Source organism: Mobula hypostoma, chromosome 9 (assembly GCF_963921235.1).
Source record: "Mobula hypostoma chromosome 9, sMobHyp1.1, whole genome shotgun sequence".
In the NCBI taxonomy this organism is placed as follows: Eukaryota; Metazoa; Chordata; class Chondrichthyes; order Myliobatiformes; family Myliobatidae; genus Mobula; species Mobula hypostoma.
Window position 1 is genome coordinate 112,698,198 of NC_086105.1, and position 26,904 is coordinate 112,725,101.

Sequence of the window (26,904 nt, forward strand, 5' to 3'; positions counted from 1 at the left end):
TATTGTCCCACACTCCATTCTATCCTTTCCTGTTGATATTTCTTTACCAGTCTGAAAAACAACACTTGTCGTTCACTAACAGAGAGAAAACAGCTTTTGCTAACCCTTTTCCCCCTGAAACCACAATAATGAAAAGATGAAAGACACTCAAATACATTTTCCCCAGGCTTCTCCAAAGCACTCTGCAGCCTCATACTTACTTTGCACAATGCTCTGACAAGGGAGTGAACCTTCCTTTCCTCTCCAGCTACACTTATAACTACTCAGAATTCCTCTGTCTCTAAGACCCCTCTTGCTTGGTTCAGGTGGAAATGGAACTAGACCTCAGTGGCACCACAGTCAGCCATTGAGGCCATGGAGGAGAAGGGATGGAAAGTTTTTTTTTGCCAGATACGCTATAAATCCAGAATTAAAAGGCACACATAATTAAATGCAAGTTTCCCCAGAGCGTGATGTCAGCAAGTCAGTCCTCACTGTGTCAACCTGCAATCACACTTGCACCTAACTCATTTCCAGCTAAAGCTAGTCATGATTGCTGTCATCTTGCTGTGCTTGGAATCAGGTCAGGTCAACACTGTTGAGCTCTGCCTCATTTCTATTTCCTTAAGAGGCACATGAGTAGGGAGGGAATGGAGGGAGAATGATCCATGTGCAGGTAGATGGGAGTAAATTGGTTTGGTAGCATGGTTGGCATGGCGTCACGGGCAGAAGATCCTGTTTTTGTGCTGTACTGTTACACGTTCTTTGTCCTCTTTCCACAGATAAGGCCTGCCCTGCTGAGTATTTCCAGTGCTTTCTGTTTGTTCATTGAACACTGCATCTGGATAGGGTGTTGAAACCTAATGGATAGGTTTTTTCAGGAACTGGGAATGCAGGAGTGACATTAAAGACATGACACTTTTACACCGGTGCTTTTGGAGCACAAGAAGTAGGAAGAGGAGTAGGCCAGGTCCTCAGGAATCTCTGGCAATCAGCAAGACCATGACTGCTCGACCTCAACACAACTTTCTTACCCTACTTCACATACAATTCCTCTAAAATCCAATTATGTATCAACTTTTGCGTCAAATGGCATAAATGACTGAGCCTCTACGGACCTCTGGATGGAAATTTCCGAAGACATAGCAGTTCAAATGAAGAAGATTAATCATTATTTCAATGCTAAGTCGACTAACCTTATTTTGAAGCTCTGATCCTTAGTTGTCAATTTCTGTGCCAAACGAAGCATCTTTCTTGCACTATCCTGTCAAGCCCTTCAAGAATTTTGTCTGTATTGGTTTGATGACCCTTCGTTTAACAAACTCCAGAGAGCAGAGACTTAAGCCTATTAAATCATTTAACAAAACTTCCATCCCCAATATCACACATTGAATCCTTGAAATGCTCCTCTTTTGCAAGTATATTCTGTTTTAGATCAGGAATTTTAGCACTTGACATAAGTGGCAAAAATAGAAAATGAAATCTCTGATGGATTTCAGGCATTTTCATTTTTATGCACAGATTTTTATTGCCAAGAATATTGAACTGTGTGACACAAAATTATTTGCCCTTTCACAAATAAATCTTATATGATTGAGGGGCATCAATTATTGGATACTCTGTGATTGCCCAAGCCTTGGTCTCAATCAGCCAATCCTGATCTTGATCAGTGATTGCACTTGTGTCTGTTACTCCCCCCAACAGTAAAACAAATGCTACCCCGGAACCAAAGCATCCACCTACTCCCCTCACCCTAATCACTCTCCCTTCAAAAGGCTTTGTGATTTGCGGTGACCAGAAAACAATGCTGGCCAGGCGCTATCTGACCTCAGGCCCTGGTGAAGTTTTCATTGGAGGGCTGATGGTCCATTGCTGAGGCATGTCACCAAATACCCTCACAAACTTCCAAAGATAAGTTGCTTAAAGTAGCCTGACTGGTTACGTCAAGGCCTGGTTTGGCAATTCCACTGCACAAGAAATGTAAAAGGTTCAGAGAGAAGTGAACACTGCCCAGTCCATCACAGGCACGGCTCTCCATGCCATTTACAGGAGGCACTGCCACAAGGAGGCAGCATCTATCATGAAGATTCAAGATTCATACAGTGAACTGTGTCATTTGTGTTAACAACCAACACACCCGAGGGTGTCCTGCGGCAGCCCTGCAAGTGTCACCACGCATTCTGCCACCAACATAACATGCTCACAATGCCTGGCAGAACAACGCTGAACACAACAACAACAACAGAACAAATCTATTCCTCCCGCCCACCTCTTCCCTCCCCCTTTCCCATGCACTCCAGCATGCACAGACCGTATTTGGCTCCAGCCTCCAGTGGACTGATCTCCACCATCCAGGTCATGCCTTCTGCTCTCTACTACCATCAGGCAGGAGGTGCAGAACCCTTAGGTCCCATATCACCAGGTTCAGGAACAGTTACTTTTCTACAACCATCTAGTCCTTGAATTGACCTGGACAACCCTAACCCGACCTCAGCAAAGTAACAGTAAGGACCACCTTTTGCAATACCAGGGACTTCTTTCTTATTGTGTCTTTCTGCTGCACCAAGATCTTGCTTTAGGAGTTTTATTTCTCGTTCTCTCTCTCCCCCTCTCTTCCCTGTCCTGTATAATTTATATATATTCTCTGCTGTCTGTAGCTGCATGCCTCTGGTGCTACTTCAAGCATATTTTCACTGTACCTGCAACCTCACTATATTTGTGCACATGACAATAGACTTGACTTGACTAGCACACTTCTTTGCAAGCAAAGGGAGCTACATACCTTCTATAAAATGTAATTTATATGAAGGATGTAGGAGCACTCAAAATGAGCACAAACTCATTTCACCAGATTGTACCAGACCTCCAAATATGTTTCAGCAAGGAAAGTTTGAATCTGAAACTCTTTCCTCTTTGAAGCGGGGGAGCCTTTATAATATTGCATTGTTTTGATAAAGTATACAAGTATAAAGTCAAATGAAGGCCTCAGTATTGAGTGGAGAGACTGTCAACCAGAGAGACTAGTTAGGGCAGATTGAATGGACTTGAGGAGAAATTGGGATTAAAACCTGAGATAACAGGGATATCTAATCCATCTATAAAATAGGAACACGTTGCAAGTGTACAAAATATCTCTGAGATTGATAACTTATTTCTTCCTGGAAGGAAATTTAAAGAAAAAGATTGAAGAAAGTCACTATCGAGCTTCGACAATGTAAGTAAACCAGTTTAGGTTGTCTGCTGCAGACATCAATAGGAATCTGATACAGGTCAACAAAGTTTCACTTCCTGCCAATTCAATGCTCACTCTCAGCTGATAAAAGAGATGTATTGAGGTGCCAAGCATGGTATTGGCAGACATGAAACAGGATTAATGAAGACAACTCTGAAAATTTACATACTGATGTTCTGTTATAAAATTAGTGCATGGCACTTGACAGAAGAATTATTGCAAGACACTTGTTTTGTACAATTTTGAAATTACCAAAGAATTCGGGATAATAAATACTTTAAGGTTCCTCAGGTGAGTTCTTCTGCATATATATTTTTTCTGGAGTTCTTAAGTGACACTCAAATTAATGTTTTTTTTTACTTTACTTGCATTGGTGTGAAATGTTTCTATCAGGGATGAGATTTATACTGCAAAATTACATGTCTTACGCATGAATAGAAGATAGATTGATTTCTACACAGTATAATGCCTCATATTCTGCTCATATTTTCATTCATATGTATACCAGAAATATATATCAGAAATGTCAGTGCTATAAGACACTGATAAATTACAAGCTACACATTAATAAATATTTGGTCTCCGAAGACTCTCCTGACTGGGATACTAAAATATGATTTGTCATCATTAATTCAATGGGGATGTGTTATTAAAATTACAGTTTGATTAGCTAGCATTAAACATGAATTTAGAATGATATACAGTATTGTCTGTTGTGACTGTTTTACTTCTGGCCTTCTGAGTGCACTGATTCATGCTAACATACAGAGTCATGAACACTAGCAGTTCTCCAGTGTCTGCCTTAAGCAGTTATTCTCCATGCACAAGTCCAAATAGTGGGATCTAGCAGGCGATTTCTTACAGGAGGACATCATGCATCAGCTCAAACTTGTACTCATTATATCCTGGCACCTTCTCACAGTCCCATTGAGTCACCAACAGGAGAAGCAATCCTGGCTCAAACAAGAGGAATTCTGCAGATGCTGGAAATTCAAGCAACACACATCAAAGTTGCTGGTGAACGCAGCAGGCCAGGCAGCATCTCTAGGAAGAGGTACAGTCGACGTTTCAGGCCGAGACCCTTCGTCAGGACTAACTGAAGGAAGAGTTAGTAAGAGATTTGAAAGCGGGAGGGGGAGGGGGAGATCCAAAATGATAGGAGAAGACAGGGAGGGATGGAGCCAAGAGCCGGACAGGTGATTGGCAAAGGGGATATGAGAGGATCATGGGACAGGAGGCCCAGGGAGAAGGAAAAGGGGGGGGACCCAGAGGATGGGCAAGGGATATAGTCAGAGGGACAGAGGGGGAAAAAGGAGAGTGAGAAAAAGAATGTGTGTATAAAAATAAATAACGGATGGGCTTTTCATTCCAGGACGAGGGAGATGCTTTCCTTCTGTACTCGGGGTTTCTTTTCCATTCTTAGATTATACAATCATATGAGTGCTATTGAACTACTTTCATTTTTGGACTGTTTACCACAGGCAAGTAAAACCTGTTACTGTACCCTGTAAATGTGGACTACATCAGATAGGTCCGTTTCATTGCACCTGCATGTACCACGCAGCAACACGTTTAGATTCTGTACCATGCCAATGTTTTACCAAATCATCAATGTTGTCAGCAACAACATTTGAAAGTTATTAATAATTTCTAGGAATCAAATTCCCACTGATGATACCCATTGAGTGAATACGAAACATAAGTAACAGCCAAGTAGAGCTGGTTACTGAACTATACATTTATTTCTGTAACTGGGGTGAATGGGTATTTACACATTCAGACAGGTTATACATGGCATTGCACAACTCTATCCTTGACTTGAGAGTGCAAATTCTCTTTCTGTCACCATTGTTGTTAGAGATATCTGTCCACGTCAGGAGGGATGGAACTCTGTGCAATTGTTCTAAAGAGCCCAACAATTAGATGAATTTGTGATCTTTGTTGATTTTTGATGGGAAATTTTCCAGTATCCTTTGAAAAGCCTGACAGGGTTTCAGCAGATATAGTCTTCAACTGAATAGCTGACAGCTGTCATTGGAAGGCATGCATAACCCTGAAAATAAATGAAACACGTTTAAGTTTGATAGACCCGTATTCAATGCTTCACATTATAATGTATATTACTATAAACATTTTAAGTAATTGCTGCCTGATCAAAACAATTAATCTTTATAAACTGGTCTTGAACAAAGGCAAACATGACATGTGGCAAACCCCAGTGTTAGTGACAAACTGCTGGAAGAAATCAGCAGCTCAGGCCACATCTATAGAGGCAGAAGGATAGTTGGTGTTGCATCTGAGTTCTCTCGGAGGTTTGTTGTTTGCTCCATATTCCAGCATCTGCAGTCTCTTGTGTCTTCTGTTGAGAGCTTTGGGAAGCAAGGAGCTAAACTCACCAGCTTCACATTTTGGTACTTGTTACATTGCTTCACCAGGAAGAGGAGCTCAGTGAACTAAAAACTCCTTACATGATTTTTCAATGAAAAGCTTTGCTTGGATCACTTTGACTAAAACCAACCAGCGTATTTGCTATTGGTTGTACTGCACTTATCTCACAATGCTTAGTTGCATTTAAGTCAAAGTGTTGAGATGAGTTCAAATTCTCTAGGCCTTATTTAGCACCAATGACAAACTTCAAATTCTTTCCCTTGTATTTTGCCTGAAGGTGGCTGGATATGATTCCTCAGGTTCTTACTGATCTGTTAGGAATCTGTAAAACATGATTTAATCCATGGTTGAATAGATCTCTCCTATCTACCCATTCTCTCAGGATTAATGTGAGATAATAAATCCCAAGTGCAAAGTCTTGGCTTCTTTGGGAAAAGACTGCATTTGGAGTTAGCTGACAGATTAGTTATGAACATCACTGAACCATGCCACAGGATCCAGGGCAAAAGAGCCAATTCCCATTCCTAACTCAATTCCAACTGCAGCCAATCATTCTCATAGTCATAGCACAATCCAACTCAGACTATCTAAATGTTGATCCGTAGCTTCAACTTCAATAATGCTGCTTGCTTAGGTGGTTATTAGGAAAACTCATATGAGCATCTTTGCCTTTGCCATTACACAGTCAACCCGCATTCTCGCTCCCTCACCTTGCCCTCTGAATTAAAAAAAGCATTGATCTGCTCAGCTTGTTCTTCGTCTTGGCCATTAGTCTCAATGCCCTTCAACAAAGTCAGAAAAATATTTCCCTGTTTTGTGATCTGGTGGCACTGGTCAGCATTTGCCCATGGATAACAGACGAACCTTAAATCAGATGCAGTCCTGCCACTTCTAAATAATGCTAAAGGCCTTGACACTTCGGTATCTTGAATGATTTGTTGAGTAAAGCATAGAGAACCTGAATATGATAAGTATGCAGAAGTCAGTGGGGACAGTCAGACTGTCTTGCCTGTAATAGCCTTCTAAGGCACTTTGTGGAACCAATAGCAAGTAAGAAGAGGGATTCCATTCATCTAACTTGTTTTACTTCATTGAAGTCTGCCAACTTGTACACAACAAGGTGTGATAGATGGTATGACGCTTTTATCAGAAAGAATGCTTCAGGAACATTGGCCAATATACCAAACTTTTCTATTCATCTTCCAAATATTTGTCCACCTGAAGGGGCAAATCGGCAAACCAGTTTAGCTCACATGTAAATGAAGCACCTCCAGCAATCATCACTTCTTTCAGTTCTTCACTGAGAGCATCAGTATGAATGAAGTTGCCAAGTCCCTTGAACTAATTGATGACTTTTGAACCAATTAACCAAGGATGACACTGAAGCCAGCAATTTAGCAAAGAAATAAGAAGATGGAACAGACATATAACTTCAGTACTTTGGACCGAGAAACAAAATTGCGAAGAGCTATCCGCTATTGTACACTCTGAGCCAAGGAAGAATGCAGAAGCAATTACAAATTAATTGTTAACTACAGTCATTTTAATATGCATTTTAAAATATGGTTTTGCTGTATTACAAAAATTCAGGTTACCAGCTGAAATGGATGAAGCTTCTGCCTACTCCTCAGTAGTGGACTTGGAGGACACTTGGATGACCTCAATGGTGCTGTAACCTTTGCTTGCAGAAACCCGGTTCCTGGTGCGGAGTTTGTTCAGAGCACATTCTGCCATCCCTGCTCTCTCCTCGGCGTCATCCAGCTCATGGACAGTCTTCCTGTATTTTGCCAGGCTTTGGTTAGCCTGTTCCTCCTGTGAAGAAGAATAAAAGAGAAGCAGTGAACGTCAGTCTAATTGGCCAATATTTAAAAGATTCTTTCCTCGCAGGTCTGGAAGTTAAGTGACTGGCACTACAGATGGGTGTTGGAGAATACTGCAAGTTCAAAATCAGTTGGCACTGTTGAAAATTTAGTTTTTAAAGAGTGTTTTGCATGAGAAATTAATTCTCTGATATACATATCACATACTAATTGTACAATATAGCAACATGTGTTTGTGTGCTGACCTCTGCTTCTGAAATTAATTATAACAATTAAGACCTTGCAGCTGTAAATCATATAATGGCTTTGAAACTCTACTGGTGGAGGAAGTGGTCAGGGGACTTTTGCTGATCTCTCACCATGAATGTAAGCACATCAACTACCTTGTGATTTTCACAATATTTAGGTCCTTTTCCCTCACCTGGACTCCACCACAGACTTCTCAGAAGAGAAGCCTGTATGTCTACTCACTCATACATCCTTCCAGTAGCTGCAGAAAAGCTGCGTCCTAAATGTTCCTCCTGGAGCAGAAAATTAGACCCTACCCAAGATGGCCTTATATAGAATGACAGAATGGTGATACAATAAATTCCAGTACAATAGCAGAAGGTAAAATGAGTCCTTGGTTGCTGTCCTGAATAGGTCTAACTGTGTTGTGGGTGATGAAACCTGATGATTGGTTCCATTGGAGTTAGTTGATTACATCTGCCTGCCTATATATTCCCATTTAGCATTTCTCAGATTAATATTTCACCCTCCTCCAAACTTCTTTCCACAAGAGACTCACTTCCATCTTGCACCATTTCCCTGTCAGAGATTCATGGCGCAAATATAGTAAATAAAATGTAAGCACATCAACTCCGTCTCTTGATGCTGATAGGAACTTTTGCCAAGAGAAATTCAGGCTTGATAATCAATAAAGGACACTATTAGATACTCTCACAACCTATCAGTATTTGAGGAATTTCAAAGTTTACAATCATTACATCATCAAGGAAAATGGTTGTTGAAATCTGGTCGTATTGCTTGTAAAATAGAGTTTACTTCACAATGTTTGAAATGTTTCTGTTTTAAAATATCAGACAATTTACTGACTTGATAGATGAGATGACTCTGTTGATTTATCAATAATATTAGATTTATCGGTTATGGGTTAAAATTTGGTAATCAGAAATGCCTTGCACTCAATGTCAGTAGGACCAAGGAATTGATTGTGGACTTCATGAATGGGAAGACAGTAGAACACCAGTCCTAATCGAGGGGTCAGCGGGTGAAAAGGGTGAAAAGCTTCAAGCTCCTGGGCATTAACATCTCCGAAAATCGATTCTGGGCCCAACATATTGATGCAATCGGAAGAAAGTACAACAGTGGCTATACTTCATTAGGAATTTGAGGTGGTCTGGTATGGCACCAAAGACCCTATCAAATTTCTACAATTTTACCTGGAGAGCATTCTGACAGGTTGAATCAGTGCATCATGCAAATGCACAGGATTGAAAAAGAGCTGCAGGGCATTATGGACTTAGTAAACTCCATAGTGGATACTAATCTTCCCACCATTGAGGACATCTTCAAAAGGTGGTGCTTCAAGGTGGTTTCATTCATCATTAAGGACCCTCATTATCTAAGAGATGCCCTCTTCTCATTACTATTATCAGGGAGGAAGTACAAAAGCCCAGAGACTCACCCTCAATGTTTTAGGAACAGCTTCTTCCCCTCCGCTCAGATTTTGGAATGGTTCATGAAACCACAAACACTGCCTTACTATTTTGCTACCTTTTTGCATGGTATTTGATATTTCATATTGTAACCTTTAGCAATTTATGTATTACATTGCACTGCTGCCACAAAGCAACAAATTTCACAAACATACGTCAGTGACAATAACACACACAAAATGCTGGTGGAACACAGCAGGCTAAGCAGCATCTACAGGAAGAGGTACAGTCAAAGTTTCGGGCCGAGACCCTTCTGTGATAATAAACCCGATTTTGAAATATATATGCATATATTTTCAAACCCTAACCATCCCAAAGTGCTTCATAATATGTAACGAGAATATTGGCTAGCTAGAGGAGGAGATTTCAGGAGAGATCAACATCAAGCCTATAAAAAGGGAAAGGCTTTAAGGATGGACTTTAAAGAATTTTGAAAGAGGGGCTTAAGGAAGGATTTTCAAACTGAAGTAATTTGGAATATTTGATGGAGCTTGCTGTTTTAAACACACTTTCATGTCCAGTTGTTGTACAGATAACTTACAGACTCCTCAATCTGCCTCTTATAGCTCTTCAGCTTGTTCTGTAGTTTCTCAACCAGTTCCTGCATACGTTGGTTAGTCTTGTGATCTTCTTCGGTTTGGAAGATCAGCTCCTTCAGCCGACGTTCATTCTTATGCAGATTTTTCACTGTTTCCACGTGGCGTTTCTGTTCCGTGTCCAGCTCAGATTCCAGTTCCTTGATCTAAATTGTGGCAAAAAAAAACACGTTTCCCACTAAATGCATGCCTTTCAAGAGAGTAATTAATCAAAAATAAGAGAAAGAAACTAAGGTAGGCCTGCTTTGAAGCAGCATCTCTCAAAACCGCAGCGCCCCTAAACTCTGAGCAGTTAGTAAAGAAAACCTGGCGAGCATTAGACATTTCTAGGAGTTAAACCAATCATACCTTCCAAATGGCAGATAAAAACTAGCTTGCACTGAGAACTCTGGGAACGTTAACCCACAGAATCTTTTTCTATTCATATAAGAATCTATAAGCAATGTAATGTTTATCACAGAAATGTTTTTCCCCTTTGCCTTCTTGGTGCTGTAAATAATTGACATTTTCTCGGACAAACGCACTGTCCTCTGCTCTCCTCACCTTAGCCTCCAGTTTCTGGATCATGCGACGTCCACTCTTAATGGCCATTTGCTCAGCCTCCTCCAGTTTACCCTGCAAATCCTTGATAGTAATCTCAAAGTTCTTCTTTATCTTCTCCAGGTGCATGCAATGCTCCTGTTCTTGCCGCAGCTCCTCAGCCATACGGGAAGCCTGGTCAGAAAAAAAGAGAGCAGGAGTGACCACTTGCGTTCGACCTGTACTTTAAAAGTATACCATAGGAGTCAAAATATGCCATCAATTCAGACTGATTTTTGGCAATAATTCTAATCAAACTATTGCCAACCACTTGGACTTCGTCCTCTTATAGTTATGCCTAATATGTGCTGTGTATAATGCTAATTAGTTTCCACAGAAAGGTCAAGAACTTTGGACATATAATTATGAAGAGATGTGCAATGCCACTTTGTACACAGATTTGTACAATAAAACAGACAAGTGTGTCCCTTTTGGGATCTTTATCATAGTCATAGTCATACTTTATTGATCCCGGGGGAAATTGGTTTTCGTTACAGTTGCACCATAAATAATAAATAGTAATAGTAATACTACTATTAGTAAATAGTAGATAGTAATAGTCATGGAAATAATAACTAGTAATAGAAAAATAGTAATAAACAGTTAAATAGTAATATGTAAATTACGCCAGTAAATTATGAAATAAGTCCAGGACCAGCCTATTGGCTCAGGATGTCTGACCCTCCAAGGGAGGAGTTGTAAAGTTTGATGGCCACAGGCAGGAATGACTTCCTATGACGCTCTGTGCTGCATCTCGGAGGAATGAGTCTCTGGCTGAATGTGCTCCTGTGCCCACCCAGTACATTATGTAGTGGATGGGAGACATTGACCAAGATGGCATGCAACTTAGACAGCATCCTCTTTTCAGACACCACCGTAAGAGTCCAGTTCCATCCCCACAACATCACTGGCCTTACGAATGAGTTTGTTGATTCTATTGGTGTTTGCTACCCTCAACCTGCTGCCCCAGCACACAACAGCAAACATGATAACACTGGCCACCGCAGACTCGTAGAACATCGTCAGCATTGTCCGACAGATGTTAAAGGACCTCAGTCTCCTCAGGAAATAGAGACGGCTCTGACCCTTCTTGTAGACAGCCTCAGTGTTCTTAGACCAGTCCAGTTTATTGTCAATGCAGAGCTGACAGCTACAGTATCATTGAGTGAGTGAAATCTTAAAGAACTCTACACAGGGTAACCACAATATAACAGCAGGAAAGGCCACTACACAGGTGAAGGGAGGAATTGTGAATGGCAGATTAGTTTGTTATTGTCACATGTACTGAAGTATGCTGAAAAACTTGTCTTGCATGCTGTTCATGCAGACCAATTCATTATAACAGTGCTTTGAGGTGTACAAGAGAAAGCATTAAAAGTGCAGAATAAAGTTCTACAAAGTTCAGAGCAGTCAGACAATAAGGTGCAAGGTCATAGCAAGGTGGATTGTGAGGTCAAGAGTCCATTCTTATCATACTAGGGACCATTCAACACCTTATAACAGCTGTCCTTGAAGCTTCTGGTACATGCTTTCAGGCATGTAAATTACATCATATTTTCTTCCTGATGGGAGGGGGAGAAGAGAGTGGGTGTGTTCTTTGGTTACGTTGGCTGCTTTATCAAGGTAGTGAGAATTAGACATAGAGTCCATGAAGGGGAAGCTGATTTCTGTGAAGTGCTGAGCTGTGACCATAACTCCCTGCAATCATGGGCAGAGCAGATGCCACACAAATCTGGATAGGCCGTTCTCTGAGGTGCATTGATAAATACTGGCAACGATTAGAGGGCTTACAATATCACATAGTGCTCTTCTGAACATTCAGCCATATGGCTGACAAGCTCAGTCAAATTCCACCTTCCACACCACCGGGGGGAGGGTGCTGATAGAGGCCAGTGATCACAGCACAAGAACTAAGACTGTGAAAGGAATTCACTTAATCACTTTCCATAATGATGACCATTGACCTTTGCATCTGGGAGACTGACATTGATGTCACAGTGCAGAACTTTAAACTGCCATCTCCAGTCTGATTTCTCTGTGGTGAAGTCCTAGCTCTTCTGTATAGTTATCAACTAAGATGGTAAGTTGCCCTCAAAAGCTCCAGTTATTGGGAGAAATGTGCAACACATCACCTGCAGTACTACCGGTAGTGTGAATAAGCCCAAGAAAACATTAACTGTGCTGAGATAAATCAAACCTGCAAGTGCTTGGATCAAATTCCTGATGGATGCAATGACACTACTGAAATGATCAACCCCTGGTCAAGCTGCTTTTGAGCACAATTGGTGCATTAATACTGTGCACAAAAGGGTGGAGTTTTAATACCCTTACACTTCCAGGTATGAGCAGCAAGAAATTTACCACTCACACTCAATATTGGCATCCAAAAAAAATACTCGTTTGTCAGATTCACTGTAACTCAACATCTAAACTGGGACTCCGAGACAGTAATTTCAAACCAAAGCTATAACGATTTCTCAGATGGATGGAAATAACAGTCAAAATTGATTCATTTACAAATTAAGTAAGGTCAGATAAATGAATGATGTACTAACATTTAACAAGAACATTTTAATAGTGGACTGATTCGAGGCTGCAAACTTACATCAACCATGGCTTTTTTGGCTTTCTCATCAGCAGAACGGAACTCCTGGATCAGTTCTTCATGCTCATTGGTGAGTACCTGAAGATCCCCTTCCAGTTTTCGTTTATACCCCAGTAAGGTGCTATTCTAAAGGGGAGAAATATAGAACATTTTAAGGCTATTTATTCTGCCCAATTTGACCAGTTGAGTGCTTTCAAAAAATGTACATTCATCAGCCTGTTTGACTCACAGATTGCACACCCTGCTTGTGGCCAGCATCTCACTATATTGCACAGTTCACTGATCAGGAGGGAGAGTGGAAGATCCTCCTCAATGAAATTCACTTCCACATTATGTTGGCCTCACAGTGACATAAGAACTATAATTGGAACTGTTTTAAACAGAACCATTCAGTGGAGAATGATGTCAAACAAGGCTGTGTTGTTGCTTCAACAGTTATTTTAATCATTCTCCCGACATACTTGCATCTTAAGTGTAAAAATTCCCCCAAGCATGGGGCTAATCTTCTGGGAAACTCTGCAACCTATGGTAACCACACTCCTCAACAATGTTCCCTCTAAATTTTGTTTACAGCTGCGTGGACTGACCATTGTTCTGAGCAGGAAATTTTTACATGGCCTGAGAACTGCATAGCACTTTATTTATTTTTTTGTAAAATGCATACTATGAATATTGACTAGACGATGTCAACATTCAGTAGGCTGGTGGTTTATTAACAATGAGCTACCAACTTCCATTCTGTGTTTATTGTTACAATTTGTGTTGTAATTGAAACATTGACAATGGAAATATGTTGAAGCTCTAAAATGTTTCAAAGTAAAAGTTGTGGTATGTTATTATTTAGAACATTTATGGATTTTATTCATGAACATAATTAATTACAGGTTATTTCCCAATTATATTAACATAGATTTCAAAATTATATTAACATTACCTAAAAGAAAATTCCAGCTGCATGGCAACAAAGGCTATGAGCAAGGGAGCATTTCATTTACTGCAAGCCACAACAGAAGAATCTGAGGATTGGCCACATGCTCAACATCTGTATGAAAAAGGTCCTCCAACAATTCTGCCCCTGGTACACCACACTGCCCTCCAACAATAAATGCTCATGGAAAGATCATGTAAAATGTGGTCCCCTTTCTATGTCTAGGGAGCTACCTCTAGATGAAGACAGACATTGAAGATGAAATTCACCACCCTCTTCAATGCACCAGCACAGATCTTGGTCAGTTGAGCTAAAGAGTGTTTAAAGGAACTAGGTGACAGATCTGCACAAAACTTATGGTCTACTGGGCAGAAGTTATCTCTGCCCTTGTGAATGGGTCTGATACCAACGTACACCAGGCACTTAAAGGTACTGGAAAAATACCACCAATCCTTTCTCCATAAAATTTTTCAAATTTACAGGAAGGATAGGTAAACCAATGTTATTTTCTCTCCCAGGATAACATTCCCAACATTGAAACCTTAGTTGTATTCAGTCAGCTAAATTGGCCAAGTTGTTTGCGTAAACACAAGAGATTCTGCAGATGCTGGAAATCCAGAGCAACAAACACAAAATGCTGGAGGAACTCAGCAGCTCAGGCAGCATCTATGGAAATGAATAAACAATCAATATTTCTGGCTGAGACCCTTCATCAGGACTCCTTTGCATAGGTGATATCAGAATCGCGAAACTTGAGCACTCCACATTGAATGCTCATGGGTCAGTGATTCCGAGGAGTTTGGGGGAATGCTGCATTTCTTCAAAGAAACTTTGAGCATACCTTTCAATCTTTTCCACTCTCTGCATGGAGGAAATGCAGCATTCTCCTGGGAATAATTGACCCATGAGCATTCAAAGTGTTGGAAAGCTGCTTGGCATGATACCAAGAACCCTGAGACTGTGGACTGGAAGCACACAGTGTTTGCAGTTTGCACATTGGCCACATCTTACTGTGCTATGTATGCCTTGTGCTGTGTATGATAGTCGGTACTACGTTTTGCATCCTGGCCCCGGAGGAACACTGTTTCATTTGAGTGTGCTCATGGGTATTCATGTCTAGTTGAATGACAATTATATCTGAACATGAACTCGGCCTTCCACAAAACTGGGCAGCAACTAAGTCATTCTGAATTTCAAGAGAATGCCTAATAAGAAGAATATTGAACATTTTGGTACCAATGAATCATAAAAATCTGAGAATGGCAATTATACCACACAAGAATAATGATTGCATTTGCTATAGTTAACCTGAAAGCTGAAAGCATCAAATTTCTTGGTGTTCACCTGGCGGAGAATCTCACCTGGTCCCACAACACCAGCTCCATAGCAGAGAAAGCCCAGCAGTGTCTTTACTTTCTGCGAAGGCTGAGAAAAGTCCATCTCCCACCCCGCATCCTCACCACATTCTACAGAGGTTGTACTGAGAGTATCCTGAGCAGCTGCATCACTGCCTGGTTCGGAAATTGCACCATCTCAAGTAGCAAGACACTACAGCGGATAGTGAGGTCAGCTAAGAAGATCATCGGGGTCTCTCTTCCCGCCATTACAGACATTTACACCACACGCTGCATCCGCAAAGCAAACAGCATTATGAAGGATTCCATGCACCCCTCATACAAACTCTTCTCCCTCCTGCCATCTGGCAAAAGACACTGAAGCATTCGGGCTCTCATGACCAGACTATGTAACAGTTTCTTCCCCCAAGCCGTCAGACTCCTCAATGCCCAGAGCCTGGACTGACACCAACCTACTGCCCTCTACTGTGCATATTGTCTTGTTTATTATTTATTGTAATGCCTGCACTGTTTTGTGCACTTTATGCAGTCCTGGGTAGGTCTGTAGTCTAGTGTAGTTTTTGTGTTGTTTTACATAGTTCAGTGTAGTTTTTGTATTGTTTCATGTAGCACCATGGTCCTGAAATACGTTGTCTCGTTTTTACTGTGTACTGTACCAGCAGTTATGGTCAAAATGACAGTAAAAAGTGACTTGACTTGACTCGACTACCTGTAAACAACCTGTCACTGCAGGTCAGTATGCTTTGGGATCTGTACTGTGACCTTGAAGATTCACTGCAGTTAAGGCCCACATAAGCAGAGGAAAAGAGATGGTGAAGCTGCTATTGAACTCTAGAATTAAAAAAACAGATCTTCTTTCAAATTGTTTGGACATCATTTTGAAAATGACTTTGATTTTGATTTCATGTGCATGACTGCATTTCCTTACCAAAATATAAATTGATCTTTAAAAAATTTGCTTTCATAAAATTTATTGGTGTAGTTACCTGCACGTTGAGTTCATTGTACCGTTCAGTTACTTCTATCAGTTCCTGTTCTGTTTGCTTGCGAGATCGCTCACTTGATTCTAGTGTGTTGCGATGCTCTTCTAGCTCTGTCTGCAAAAGACTAATGCGCCGTTCTGACAGATTGTACTGTTCACGCAGCTCTTCGTGCCGGCGAGCATCTTCATCCATTTGAGCTTGTGTTTCCTGAGGGGGTACAAGCAAGTTGTTTTGTTCTGTCGGAACAAAGATTGGCAACACCATCTCCCTATCTCTGTAACCATCTCCACCCCTACAACTGATAAGGATCCCTGTGCTTCCCCAAGTCTGGCAAGTTACATATATCTGCTTTTCAGAGTTCAATCACTAGCAGGTACTGTATGTTTTAAGTTTCCTTGGGTCTAAGCTCTGAGATCCCTTTCTAAATCTTTCTGTCTTCCTTATGGCACTTCTCATAACAACTGTTATAGTTTTATATGTCTCAGATCAAATTTAACTGCCCATGAATTATCTTGAGATGTTTTTGGCATTTTAAAATCAGGGTGACTGGAGTACAAAGTGCTATTCTAAAGATATATTTAATTTCTAATCATTTCTAGCAAAATGAAAAGCTTAATTGTTTGCATTTACCTCATTGTAGTTATCTCAAGCTTGCTTATTACTTCTTTGGTATTAATCACTAGCACTTCCAGGGAGACATATCACCGCATTTCAATAAAACAGAAGACTAGTTCATGGTTACCTTAAGCTGTAGTTGAAGCTTCTTCAGGGTCTTGACCAGCTCTGCATTATTCTTGTTTGCATGTTCAAGCTGGATCTCCATCTCATTCACATCAGCCTCCATCTTCTTCTTCAACCTGAGTGCCTCAGCACGGCCCTTAGATTCAACCTCTAAGCTGGCCTGCAGTGATTCAATGGCACGCTGGTGGTTCTTTCTGTAAGTTCATCGGAAACAGCAGCATTTGAAACCTAAGCCCAAGTCACAGTGTTTTCTTTCTCTCTTTTTCCAATCTTTGTATTAAATTTCATATACATAAATACAGAATTCATAAGGATACTTATTATAAATCAAAATAAGGTAGCACCTAATGCACTGTATATAAATCACACTGATACAAGTCACAGTGCTAACAGTAGTGAAATATGATCGTGATAACTACACCCAATCTTCACTGAGAGGGGCAACTGACATGGATGAAATGGATGGTATTGGGTCAATCGTGACTACAATATTTAATCTGAGTTGTTGACTCATTGTTACAAGAATCCAGATTTACTCAATCACTGTATCAGACACAGTTAAAAGAAAAGTGTTAGAATTGAAGTAATCTCATCAGCCTGAGTACCTGGTGGTTTCAAACTCCTCCTCTTTCTCGTGTATTCTTCTCTCAATGTCTGCCTTCACCTGCGCCAGTTCCAGCTGTACCCGGACCACTTTGGCCTCCTCTGCCTGCAGACAAGACAAGCCAAATAAGTTCACTCAATGACGTATAAATTAGTCATAAATTATTTTATTGTCTGCAGGACCTAGCAAAAAAAATATTTCAAACAGGCAAATAAAAAATATTAAACTTGAAAGATAAAGAGTTAATTAGAGTTGATCAGAGTTCACTAATATGAACTTTGTAGCACTAAACTTCTTAACTTCTATCCTTAGCATTTCTGCCACATAATAACCGCAACAGAAGAGTCATTGATCATTTGATATGACCACCCAAAGCGTCAATGCAAAGCAAAGCCATAGGACTTAAGAACTAGAGTCTTACATGCACATGGTTTACAATGAGTCAACACAAGGTGAAAGCTTCATTATGTGTCTGCCTTGTCTTGGATAGCTGTCAAGCTTACATTACAGAGATATTGCTTCCATGCAATGCTATTCACATTTCTGTGGTAAATTAAGAGATTACTTTGAGACTCATTCACTGAATCAAATTCCATTACCTCCAGAGAACTTTCAGCCTCTTCCAGAGCCAGCTGCAGTTCATCTTTTTCGATTTCTAGCTTTTTCTTTAATTTCTGCAGCTCATGCACACTCTTTCCGCCCTCTGTGAGCTGATCCACCAGTTCCTTAATCTCATCTGAAGGATCACAGAAAATTGCACAGAGAAATCTGAGTTCAATAACCATGGCATCAAACTTTCAGTGAGGTAACTACTGGTGAGGTGAAGACTTTAAGAGATGTTTATCAGCCACAGGGCTAAGCAGACTTCCCTGACTTTCTAAAGTTTTATTGAACAGGGTGAAGCACTGATGCAGTAAGCCAAATGGCTTCATCCTGTGCTATAAAATAAAATGAGGTAGGTTTTGACTTCAGGTGACAATGTACAAAGCTCAATAGTAAATTTTCTACCCAATTTGTAAATCTCCTTTTGATTCAATCCCAATGCAATCAATGGAAGATAGTAGTAGGATTTTTAAAAAAACATTATTACATTCTATATCACCTCTTTGATTTGTTTATTCTAAATCTACCTGTAAAGATGCTGCCTACCCTCTGAGAAGCTCAGTTCATTCTGTTTTTATTTCGGATGTGCATGATCTGCAGTTTCGTTTTCCTTGCACTTACCTCTTTGAACACTGGATTCTGCAGTGACTCAATCTTCCTGGCTACTACTTCAATCCCAGGAAATTGTTTTAAATTAAGACAGACTGTTTACACACAGATGAGCATCCATCCTCATTTTCACTTTATCTTCAATAATACCTACTTTGTAGTACTATTTGGCTGTTTTCCTGCCTCTTCTCAACTCCATACTAAAACTACAATATGTCCCATTATCTCCAGACTTGATTGTTCCAGTGGTTTAGCTTGTAAATGAACTTGTGCTCTTTCTAGAGTTTGCTTCAAGATTCTCAACCCTTTGCAAGATTTGAGCAACCATTACCTCTGTACTTGGTGATACTACAATAATTCTGACTCTGAGGCTATCCTTTCATTCTTGTTTCCAAATACCCCCAACATCACTAGCTCCTCATCACCCACCATTATCTGGCCATAGATTTGAGGGTGCACAGCGATGTGGGCGTGCACGCATATGTGCAAGCTTTTACATTGTGCCCATGGAATGTGTGACATTCAGATTGTTCCAACAGAACAAATTTTTACTGGCTACTCTCAGTTGTGAAATACTTCATAATGAATGATTACCTTGAAGATTCTTATTATCTTTCTTCACAACCTCAAGCTGTTCAATAATCTCCTCATAACTTGTTTTCAGTTTGAAGACTTCTGTTGCATAGGTCCTGCACTCCTTCTGTGAATTGTCAAGTTCGACCTGTACCTCTTCATATTTCTGCTGCCATTCTGAAAGCATTTTGTCAAAGGATCGCTGTTTTTTGTCCAGCAGAGCTGCAGCAGCATTTGCCTGAGAATAATGAGAAAGAGGGGACATATATTAGACCACTATAGAAGCAGCCTCAGAAAAAGGGCTTTTATGTTATCTAAACAGGTTCAAACCTTCTTGAGATGCATTTTGAGAGCATTAAACCATTAAACTTGTTGATAAGCACTTGAGTGATTGAATGTGACCCGATTAATGTGTTCACGATTATGGCTGGAGGTTTTATCCCATTACCTCCAAATAGACCACTCAGTCATGGAGGCCTCCTCAAGAGTTCTCCAATAGTTTTGAAATCAAAAATTTTAAAAACGTACATTTTGAATGCTCTTTTCTTTTTATTCCCCCTAGATTACTCACACCAGTCCAGGCATTTAATATTTAATTTCTGGTGATGCTAGAGCAATCCGTGGTAACCTGTGTTTGATCTGTCAGACAGAAGGGAATAACTGCATTGTTACCTATACATTTTACCCTTTTTCTCATTACCTTTTCCAGCTCGATGGTTAAGTCTTCCACTTCCCCGGTAAGTCTCTGCTTTGATTTTTCCAGGCTAGCTGCTCGGGCTTGTGCAGACTCAGCAGCTTCTTCAGCTTCCTGTAACCTAGCAGCCAGCCTTCTCCTATTAAATTGAGAGTATTGCAACATCGTTTTCAACAGCAAGGTAGTATGGAGATCAAGGAATTTAGGCCGTTCAGATTCTGTGACATTATAACACCCAATGCTAACTCAATTATAATGAATCAATGGAAACATATCTGGATGCAAAGATATTTGACCACTTACTTTGACAATTAATTCATGATTCCAAGGAAGTTTTTAACAACTTCTTCACTTAAAAAAAAACACATGATAAAGCAGTTCTGTATTGGTGTGAACCTTGGGGGGGTGGGGGGGAACCTGCAGGGGGTGGTTTCATCAACCACTTGAAGCTCTTGTACTTCTTGGAGATAGCGATCATGGGCCTGCCTTTGTGTAGGCAACCTAGTACAGTACATTTTATAGGTCAAACACACTGCGGCTACTGAATGCCAATGGTGGAAGGAAAGAAAATTTTGGGTAATAGATGGTTTATCAAGTCCAATGCTTTGCTCTGCACACTTCCAGTAAAGACAAGGGGTCATAGTAAACAGGCCCTTCAACCCAAATGGTCCAAGCTGACCACAATGTCCTTCTGAGCTTGTCCTATTTTCTGGCATTTGGCCCACATCCAGCTAAACTTTTCAATCCTGCCTCATGGCATTCCTCTGGCAGCTTATTCCTTATACAGACCACACTCATCACATTTACAAATATCTATCAATAAGTAATACTAGTGCACAGAGGAAGTAAAGAATATTTCATCACATTACTGACTTGTGCCTTGTGGTGGATGGAAAAGCTTTGGGGTGTCAGCAAGTGTCATTTGCCAAATGACAGCCAACCTCTGGGTCCAAAAAAGTTCAAAAGTTCATTTATTATAAAAGTATACAACTCTGAAATTCTTCAATCATCCAGGAAGCTGTTAAACCAAGAAAGGAAAGAAAGGCGGCATAATCATCGACCCCAAAATCCCACGTCCCCATAAAAAAAGACAAAACAGGCACATCAACCCCCAAGTCCCTCCTCCAGCACAGAAACTGAGTAAAACGGATCAGGTATATCAACCCCCAAATCCCTCCTCCAGCACATAAAAAAATGATCAAAACAAATCAGGCACATCGACCTCCTCTGAAGCCTCTGCTCAGGTGAATTTTCTTTCCAGTGGTGATCCCAACCTTTATACATCAAGGGTCAGAGATGGTCACTGTCTGGTCTTTTTCAGTTTGAATGTTACACTGCATGACAACCCAGGGCCTGTTGCATACAGCTGAGAACTTTTTCCATTTGCAGAGAAGTTGCAAGTGGGATTGGTTATTGTGTATTCATCAGCAAACATTCCCACTTCAGACCCTGAGGTGCAAGGAAGGACAGTAAAGAAGCAGCTGCAAAGAACTGCTCTAGGAAACCCCTATAAAAATGTCCTTAGACAAGGATAATTGGCTTCTATCAATCATTGCACTATCTTCTTAAATGACCATGAGCATTATTACTCACTTTGTCTCTTCCAGCTCCTCTGTCTTCTGAATGGCATCAGTCTCATACTTGGTCCTCCATGTTGTGACTTCACTGTTCAGTTTAGAAACCAGTCGTTGCAACTCAGTTTTGCTTCCCTGTTCTTCTTCCAATTGTTCCTTTGCTAGGTCCATGTCATGTTTAGCATTGGCTAGACCCACCACCGCACCACTTCTGGCCTAAAGTGCATTAAAGTTCAATGCTGCTGTTTACTATACAATATCCCAACCAACATAAATACAAAGACATTAGCTAAATGTGTAGTTCTAACATTTGTGTAGAGATAATAAAATTTGCACATTTAGGTGTCTGAATTTCTTCCAAGTGTTCCTTTTATAGCTGCCAGAACTAGAGGACAAGATTCTCATTAATTTAATGACGATGTACCATAATTTTGAAAATGTACCAGAGAAGGCGCAGATCTTTTACAAACAAACTGAAATAAAGAGCAAAAGAGGTAAAAAAAAACGACGAAATGGAAAAAAAATTACTGCAGACGCTGTAAATGTGAAGTAAAAATTAAAAATGCTGGAAACACACAAAATCACACGGAGAGGAAAGGAAATAAGATTTAACATTTTAACCTGATGAATGCTTAACTCTGTTTCTGCCTAAAGTGAACATCATTTGTGACTTGTGCACAAAATACAAAATATATCCATGCACGCATGTGTAGAAGTAATTCAGATGCAACTAAATCTTGCAAATATTATCTGAAAATATTGTCCAGGCACAAATGCAGAAGTTTGTATTAATTATCTGCAATCATTTTCTCATTCTTACCAAATTCAAGTTTTTGGTGGAGGTAAATAAATAAAGCCTTACCCTTGACTCTTCTTCCAGTTGCCTCTTGAGCTCTTCAACTTGAGAAGAAAGTGTAGTTTTGGTCCTGATCAGCTGGTTCAGTCTACTTTGGGCCTCCTCATATTCGCGAGTCAGCTCGCTGTTTTCAGCTTGTCCAGAAAAAATGAATAACGGTGAGAAATCCTTTCATCTGACTGTAAATATTGTGAACTTCAACTCCTTTCTGTATCTACATAATGCTAGAAATTATCACCGGCAATATCTGCGTGGAAAAGGCCAATGATTTGTCAGGAGAATTCCTGTACAATTTTATGGAGGTTGACAGCCTTTTCAACCAGTGAGAACATAAGACCCATATTTAGCATACCATTCGAGGCCTAAATCATCTTGAATTATTTTACAACCAATAAAGCACCTGTGCAGACAAAGAGAGGTTGTTTTTTGCAACCAGTGTATATAGCAGCTATTTATGAATACTACGCTCCCGTAATTTGCATAATGTGATAACAATCAAATTATTTTTGTAAGGCTAGTCAAGGGATAAGCATTGACCAGCATATTGGAGCTAATTTCCTGCTATTCTCCAGAGTAATCTTTTACACACTAGGGAGCAGAAGGAGCTTCACTTTAATATTTCGTCCACAAAAACAGCAACTCCGATACTCACTCAGAAATGGATTACAGCCTTGAATTCTATGCTCTCGTTTTTGTCCTAAGATTTGAACCCTCACTCTTCTGCCTCAAAGACAAAATTGCTACCATTTAGATAATGAAGTTTCCCTTAGAAAGGAACAAAAGGAAGTTTTGACAAGTCTGCTATCCATTTGTTAACTGCAATTTATAGTATATATAGTGCTTTAGCTGGGAAATTTAGGTTAACAGAATTCAGTTAGTTTTGCAATGTCGGGACTGCCTTGCTCAACAAGAAGACACTTGCTGCATCAGAATTATAAGACAAAGGGACTCAGTGTCACAGAAGTACACTCCTTTGCCAAATTGGAATTCAGCCCACGACAAAACAAGGGGTAAAAGAAACAGGAAACCAGGTTACAGAAAGTAGATCATAAACACATAAAATTTAGAACACTGGAGAATATAGCAGGTTGAATATTTTCTAAGGTCACTGATAGCTGGTTTCAAATCAAAGCATTACAGCAAATACTATTACACTAATTTCAGTTGTTAACATGTAGAAACATCTCCAATACAGACAACATGGATATCAATTACAATAAATGATTTTATGTTTTGCAAACTTCTTTGGCAGCAATGATTTCAGACTTTGAGAGGAGTGACAAGATTAAGTTATCTGATACCTTGCAGCCTGGTCTTCACAGTATTAGCTTCAGTTAAGTTTCTTTCCATTTCAGCATATTTGGCATTAGCCTCTGCTATGCTGTCTTCCAGCTTCCGAACTTGCATATCCGCATTCAGCTGTACACAAAGGAATGGAATGATTATTAATCACTGAAAATGTGTTCAGATGAGATTTTCTTCCCATTGTCTCATATACACAGATAGTCTGCTGATGAAGATTTAATATAATAGTCTTATTAACTACTGTAATTTGTAATAATGTCTTCTGGTTTGAGAAGCAATTTAAATCTTTCCCTAAAGATACACTGCAACATTCCTACATTGCAAGATATGCATAAATTAAAAATACATTTCTCAAGGTTATGAAAAGTGTTACATAAATGCATGTACTTTCTTTTGTGTTAAAGCTCTGTCGTGGCTATTTAACTAATGTTGTTTGGATTCTGTCCTAATTAATTCAGAACAATATGGAAAAGATATGATTGTTTTGCCCTTATTTGCAGCCCTGTCCATATCACAGCCAAGCATACTGTTCCTTTCAACTATGTTAAATTACATATCAATTGAAGACTCTCCCTAAAATTTTCTGGAGATTTTTTTCTCTGAATCCCAATAAATCACCCGTAAAATTACTGCTAACTCCACACCAGCACATTCCGAACAGATGATTCAGAAAATTGTCGAACATCAGTAATAGGAACTCCTAAGGGAGATGTACCAAAGTGAGGCGTAAAGGTCTTTGTACCTTTAGTAAGAGCTGCTGTATTATACTTGTAAGACATTATTCCACTCAGTATTGCTGGGAATTCCATGGAATTTGATTAATAACTTAGTGATGCCAACTGGCATTTCAGAACTGGCTTGGTGTTTTGCTCCTTGCTATATAATTGACAATGCTGAAGCTCATGTCATTTATTTGTACTGCCCATATACTGTATTTATCACATCCATGAAGCCAGTCTGGGTTAAAATTATTTTTCATGTAGATTTAGTCTATTACCTTGGCTTTCTGCAATGTCTCTGAATTGCCATTGAGGTCATCAATCTCAGCTTTCATGACCTGTTTGTCCTTTTCAAGTTTTCCCTTGACCCTCTGCAAGTTCTCAATGTGCTCCGTCAGCTCAGCAATGGAGTCGGTGTGCTTTTTCCTAAGTGCGGAAGCTGTCGCTTCAGCCTGAAGAGCAGATTCTTCCAGTTCTCGTCGCAGCTTCAGAAGTTCTACCTCACGCTTCCTGTTCATCTCAATCTATAGGGACCAAAGGAATAAAATAATTCTTAGAAACTTGTATCCCCCACTTCAGTGATAGAAGAAAGCAAGGTCAATAACATATCAATGCGAGGAAATAAATCCTACTTGCTAACTTTCTCTTATCTGCCTGACATTTGTATTTATCAATGCTTTTAAGGTATCAGGTAAATTTAATTTTTAAAAGGTCTATGTAATACTAAGGCATAATATGTGGATGTCAATTAAAATGGATATTAACTGAAAGAAAATGTACTCACATACAATCATACAGCCCAGAATGTCACTTGACCCATTCTTTATGTGCTTTATCTTTAAAGTAACTATCCAATTTGTTCCACTCTGTTGCTCTTTTACCATAATCAATAATATTTCCATTTAAAGTATACAGGTATACTGAATTCCCTTCTGAAAGTTAACACTTAATTGCTTCCACTCCCCTTACAGATACTACATTCCCAATCACAATGCGAATTGTGTACAGAATACACATAGCCCGCTGCTTGCACATGCATTTTGCTTTTATTCACCCACACGCACACTCCCTTTGGCCCAACAAGCCAAATGAATGTCAGATCACATTGCTGCGTCCAGAGGTATCTTAATTGGCCAGTAGGCCTGAGCAGTGGATACTTAAGCTCCATGAATGTGCCAATCTGTTAGCCTTTTTTTCTGCTTCTAAATTATTTTGCTGACCAGAGGAATTTAAAATCAGTTCAAAATTATTAAAATAATTTTCAAAATCAAAGAAGTAAATTAATTACCTTAAAACACTTTAAAGTAATAACATTAAATTAAAATGTTTTTAAAAACTAATCTATCTGAGGAATTCTGTGCAGATGAGTTAGGCTACACCTGCTCTTCAACATGTTGGGGTTGATGTGCCTGTTCCTTTTTTGTTCGTTGTTTTGTGTAGGAGGAGGTATTTGGGGGTTGATATGCCTGCTCAATTTTTGTTCGTTTTTTTTTGTGTGCGGAGATGGGGTTTGGAGATTGATAACTGTGCTGCCTTTCTTTTCTTTCTTGGTTTCATGGCTACCCAGAGAAGAAGAATTTTAGAGTTGTATACTTTGATAATAAATGAACCTTGAAACTTTGAATGCGGAAGCAAAGAGATGAGATGATTTTCATGGTGCTCAAACAAACTGACAGTAAAGAGTTAGGAAATTTTAGAGTACTGACTTCGTTTTAGTTCATTTTCAACGTAAAGGTGGGGAAGGTGTGAAGCGGATATGAAACCACCTGTTTCTTTACTCCAAAGATAAGCACAAATGCAGATGAGTTAATAACATGCACCTTTGTAACCTGCTCAGATTTAAATTCCTCCATAAGCCCCTTAAATTACCTGAGATACTGTGGCACCACCAGCTTCTTCCAGTCTGTCACTGAGTTCCTCCAATTCACGGGAGTACTCAGCTCGCTGTTTTTCAACCTGCATGGATTGGAGGTATAAGGTTTATTCTTTGGAAAACAAATAGAATCATTCATAACAAAAACAGTAAAAATGTCCCAAGTGTCATCAGACACAATTTGTGGTCAAGGATACCGAAGATGATTTTCAGATGTGATTTACAGATGTGCAGAAGTGGAGAGGTATGAGAAAGGAATTATGGAGTGTTGGGCCTTGAAGTCATAGTCACAATTATCAGAATGATTAGGGTGTGCAGTGATATCTCATGAAGTCTTGGCTCTGTGCAGGATGACACCTGTTAGCTCTGGGATAGGCTTAGTCAGGAACATCACCTGTCTGGATGCAGATAATCTAAATGTATAATGTTGACGTGATCAGTGATGAGTCCAGGCCATAAACTTCAGTCTCCTATTGATACTAAAAACAGTTAATCAGATGGTTTGCCTGCTTTTCTTACAGGGCGGCTGCACAATGGCCGGAGCGTTGTTGGCAATTGTTCTATTTGTGA

At 39.9% G+C, this 26,904-nt stretch overlaps 1 protein-coding gene across 1 annotated transcript in view; it reads right to left on the reverse strand.

Annotated features, from left to right (window-relative positions):
• Positions 1-4,904: 4,904 nt before the first annotated feature.
• Positions 4,905-26,904, reverse strand: part of LOC134351965 (myosin-16-like) — a 63,776-nt gene continuing 41,776 nt past the window's right edge. Inside the window, exons 29-44 of the mRNA XM_063058934.1 lie at positions 26,331-26,417; positions 24,740-24,985; positions 23,739-23,856; positions 22,444-22,571; positions 21,601-21,797; positions 20,014-20,146; positions 19,335-19,551; positions 18,128-18,264; positions 17,530-17,633; positions 16,926-17,118; positions 16,187-16,390; positions 12,918-13,043; positions 10,277-10,447; positions 9,679-9,879; positions 7,195-7,411; positions 4,905-5,264 (exon numbers count right to left, since the gene is read on the reverse strand). Of these exons, the coding sequence (XP_062915004.1) occupies positions 7,220-7,411; positions 9,679-9,879; positions 10,277-10,447; positions 12,918-13,043; positions 16,187-16,390; positions 16,926-17,118; positions 17,530-17,633; positions 18,128-18,264; positions 19,335-19,551; positions 20,014-20,146; positions 21,601-21,797; positions 22,444-22,571; positions 23,739-23,856; positions 24,740-24,985; positions 26,331-26,417 (2,454 nt within the window). The 3' untranslated portion in view covers positions 4,905-5,264; positions 7,195-7,219. The remainder of the gene's footprint in view (positions 5,265-7,194; positions 7,412-9,678; positions 9,880-10,276; positions 10,448-12,917; positions 13,044-16,186; positions 16,391-16,925; positions 17,119-17,529; positions 17,634-18,127; positions 18,265-19,334; positions 19,552-20,013; positions 20,147-21,600; positions 21,798-22,443; positions 22,572-23,738; positions 23,857-24,739; positions 24,986-26,330; positions 26,418-26,904) is intronic.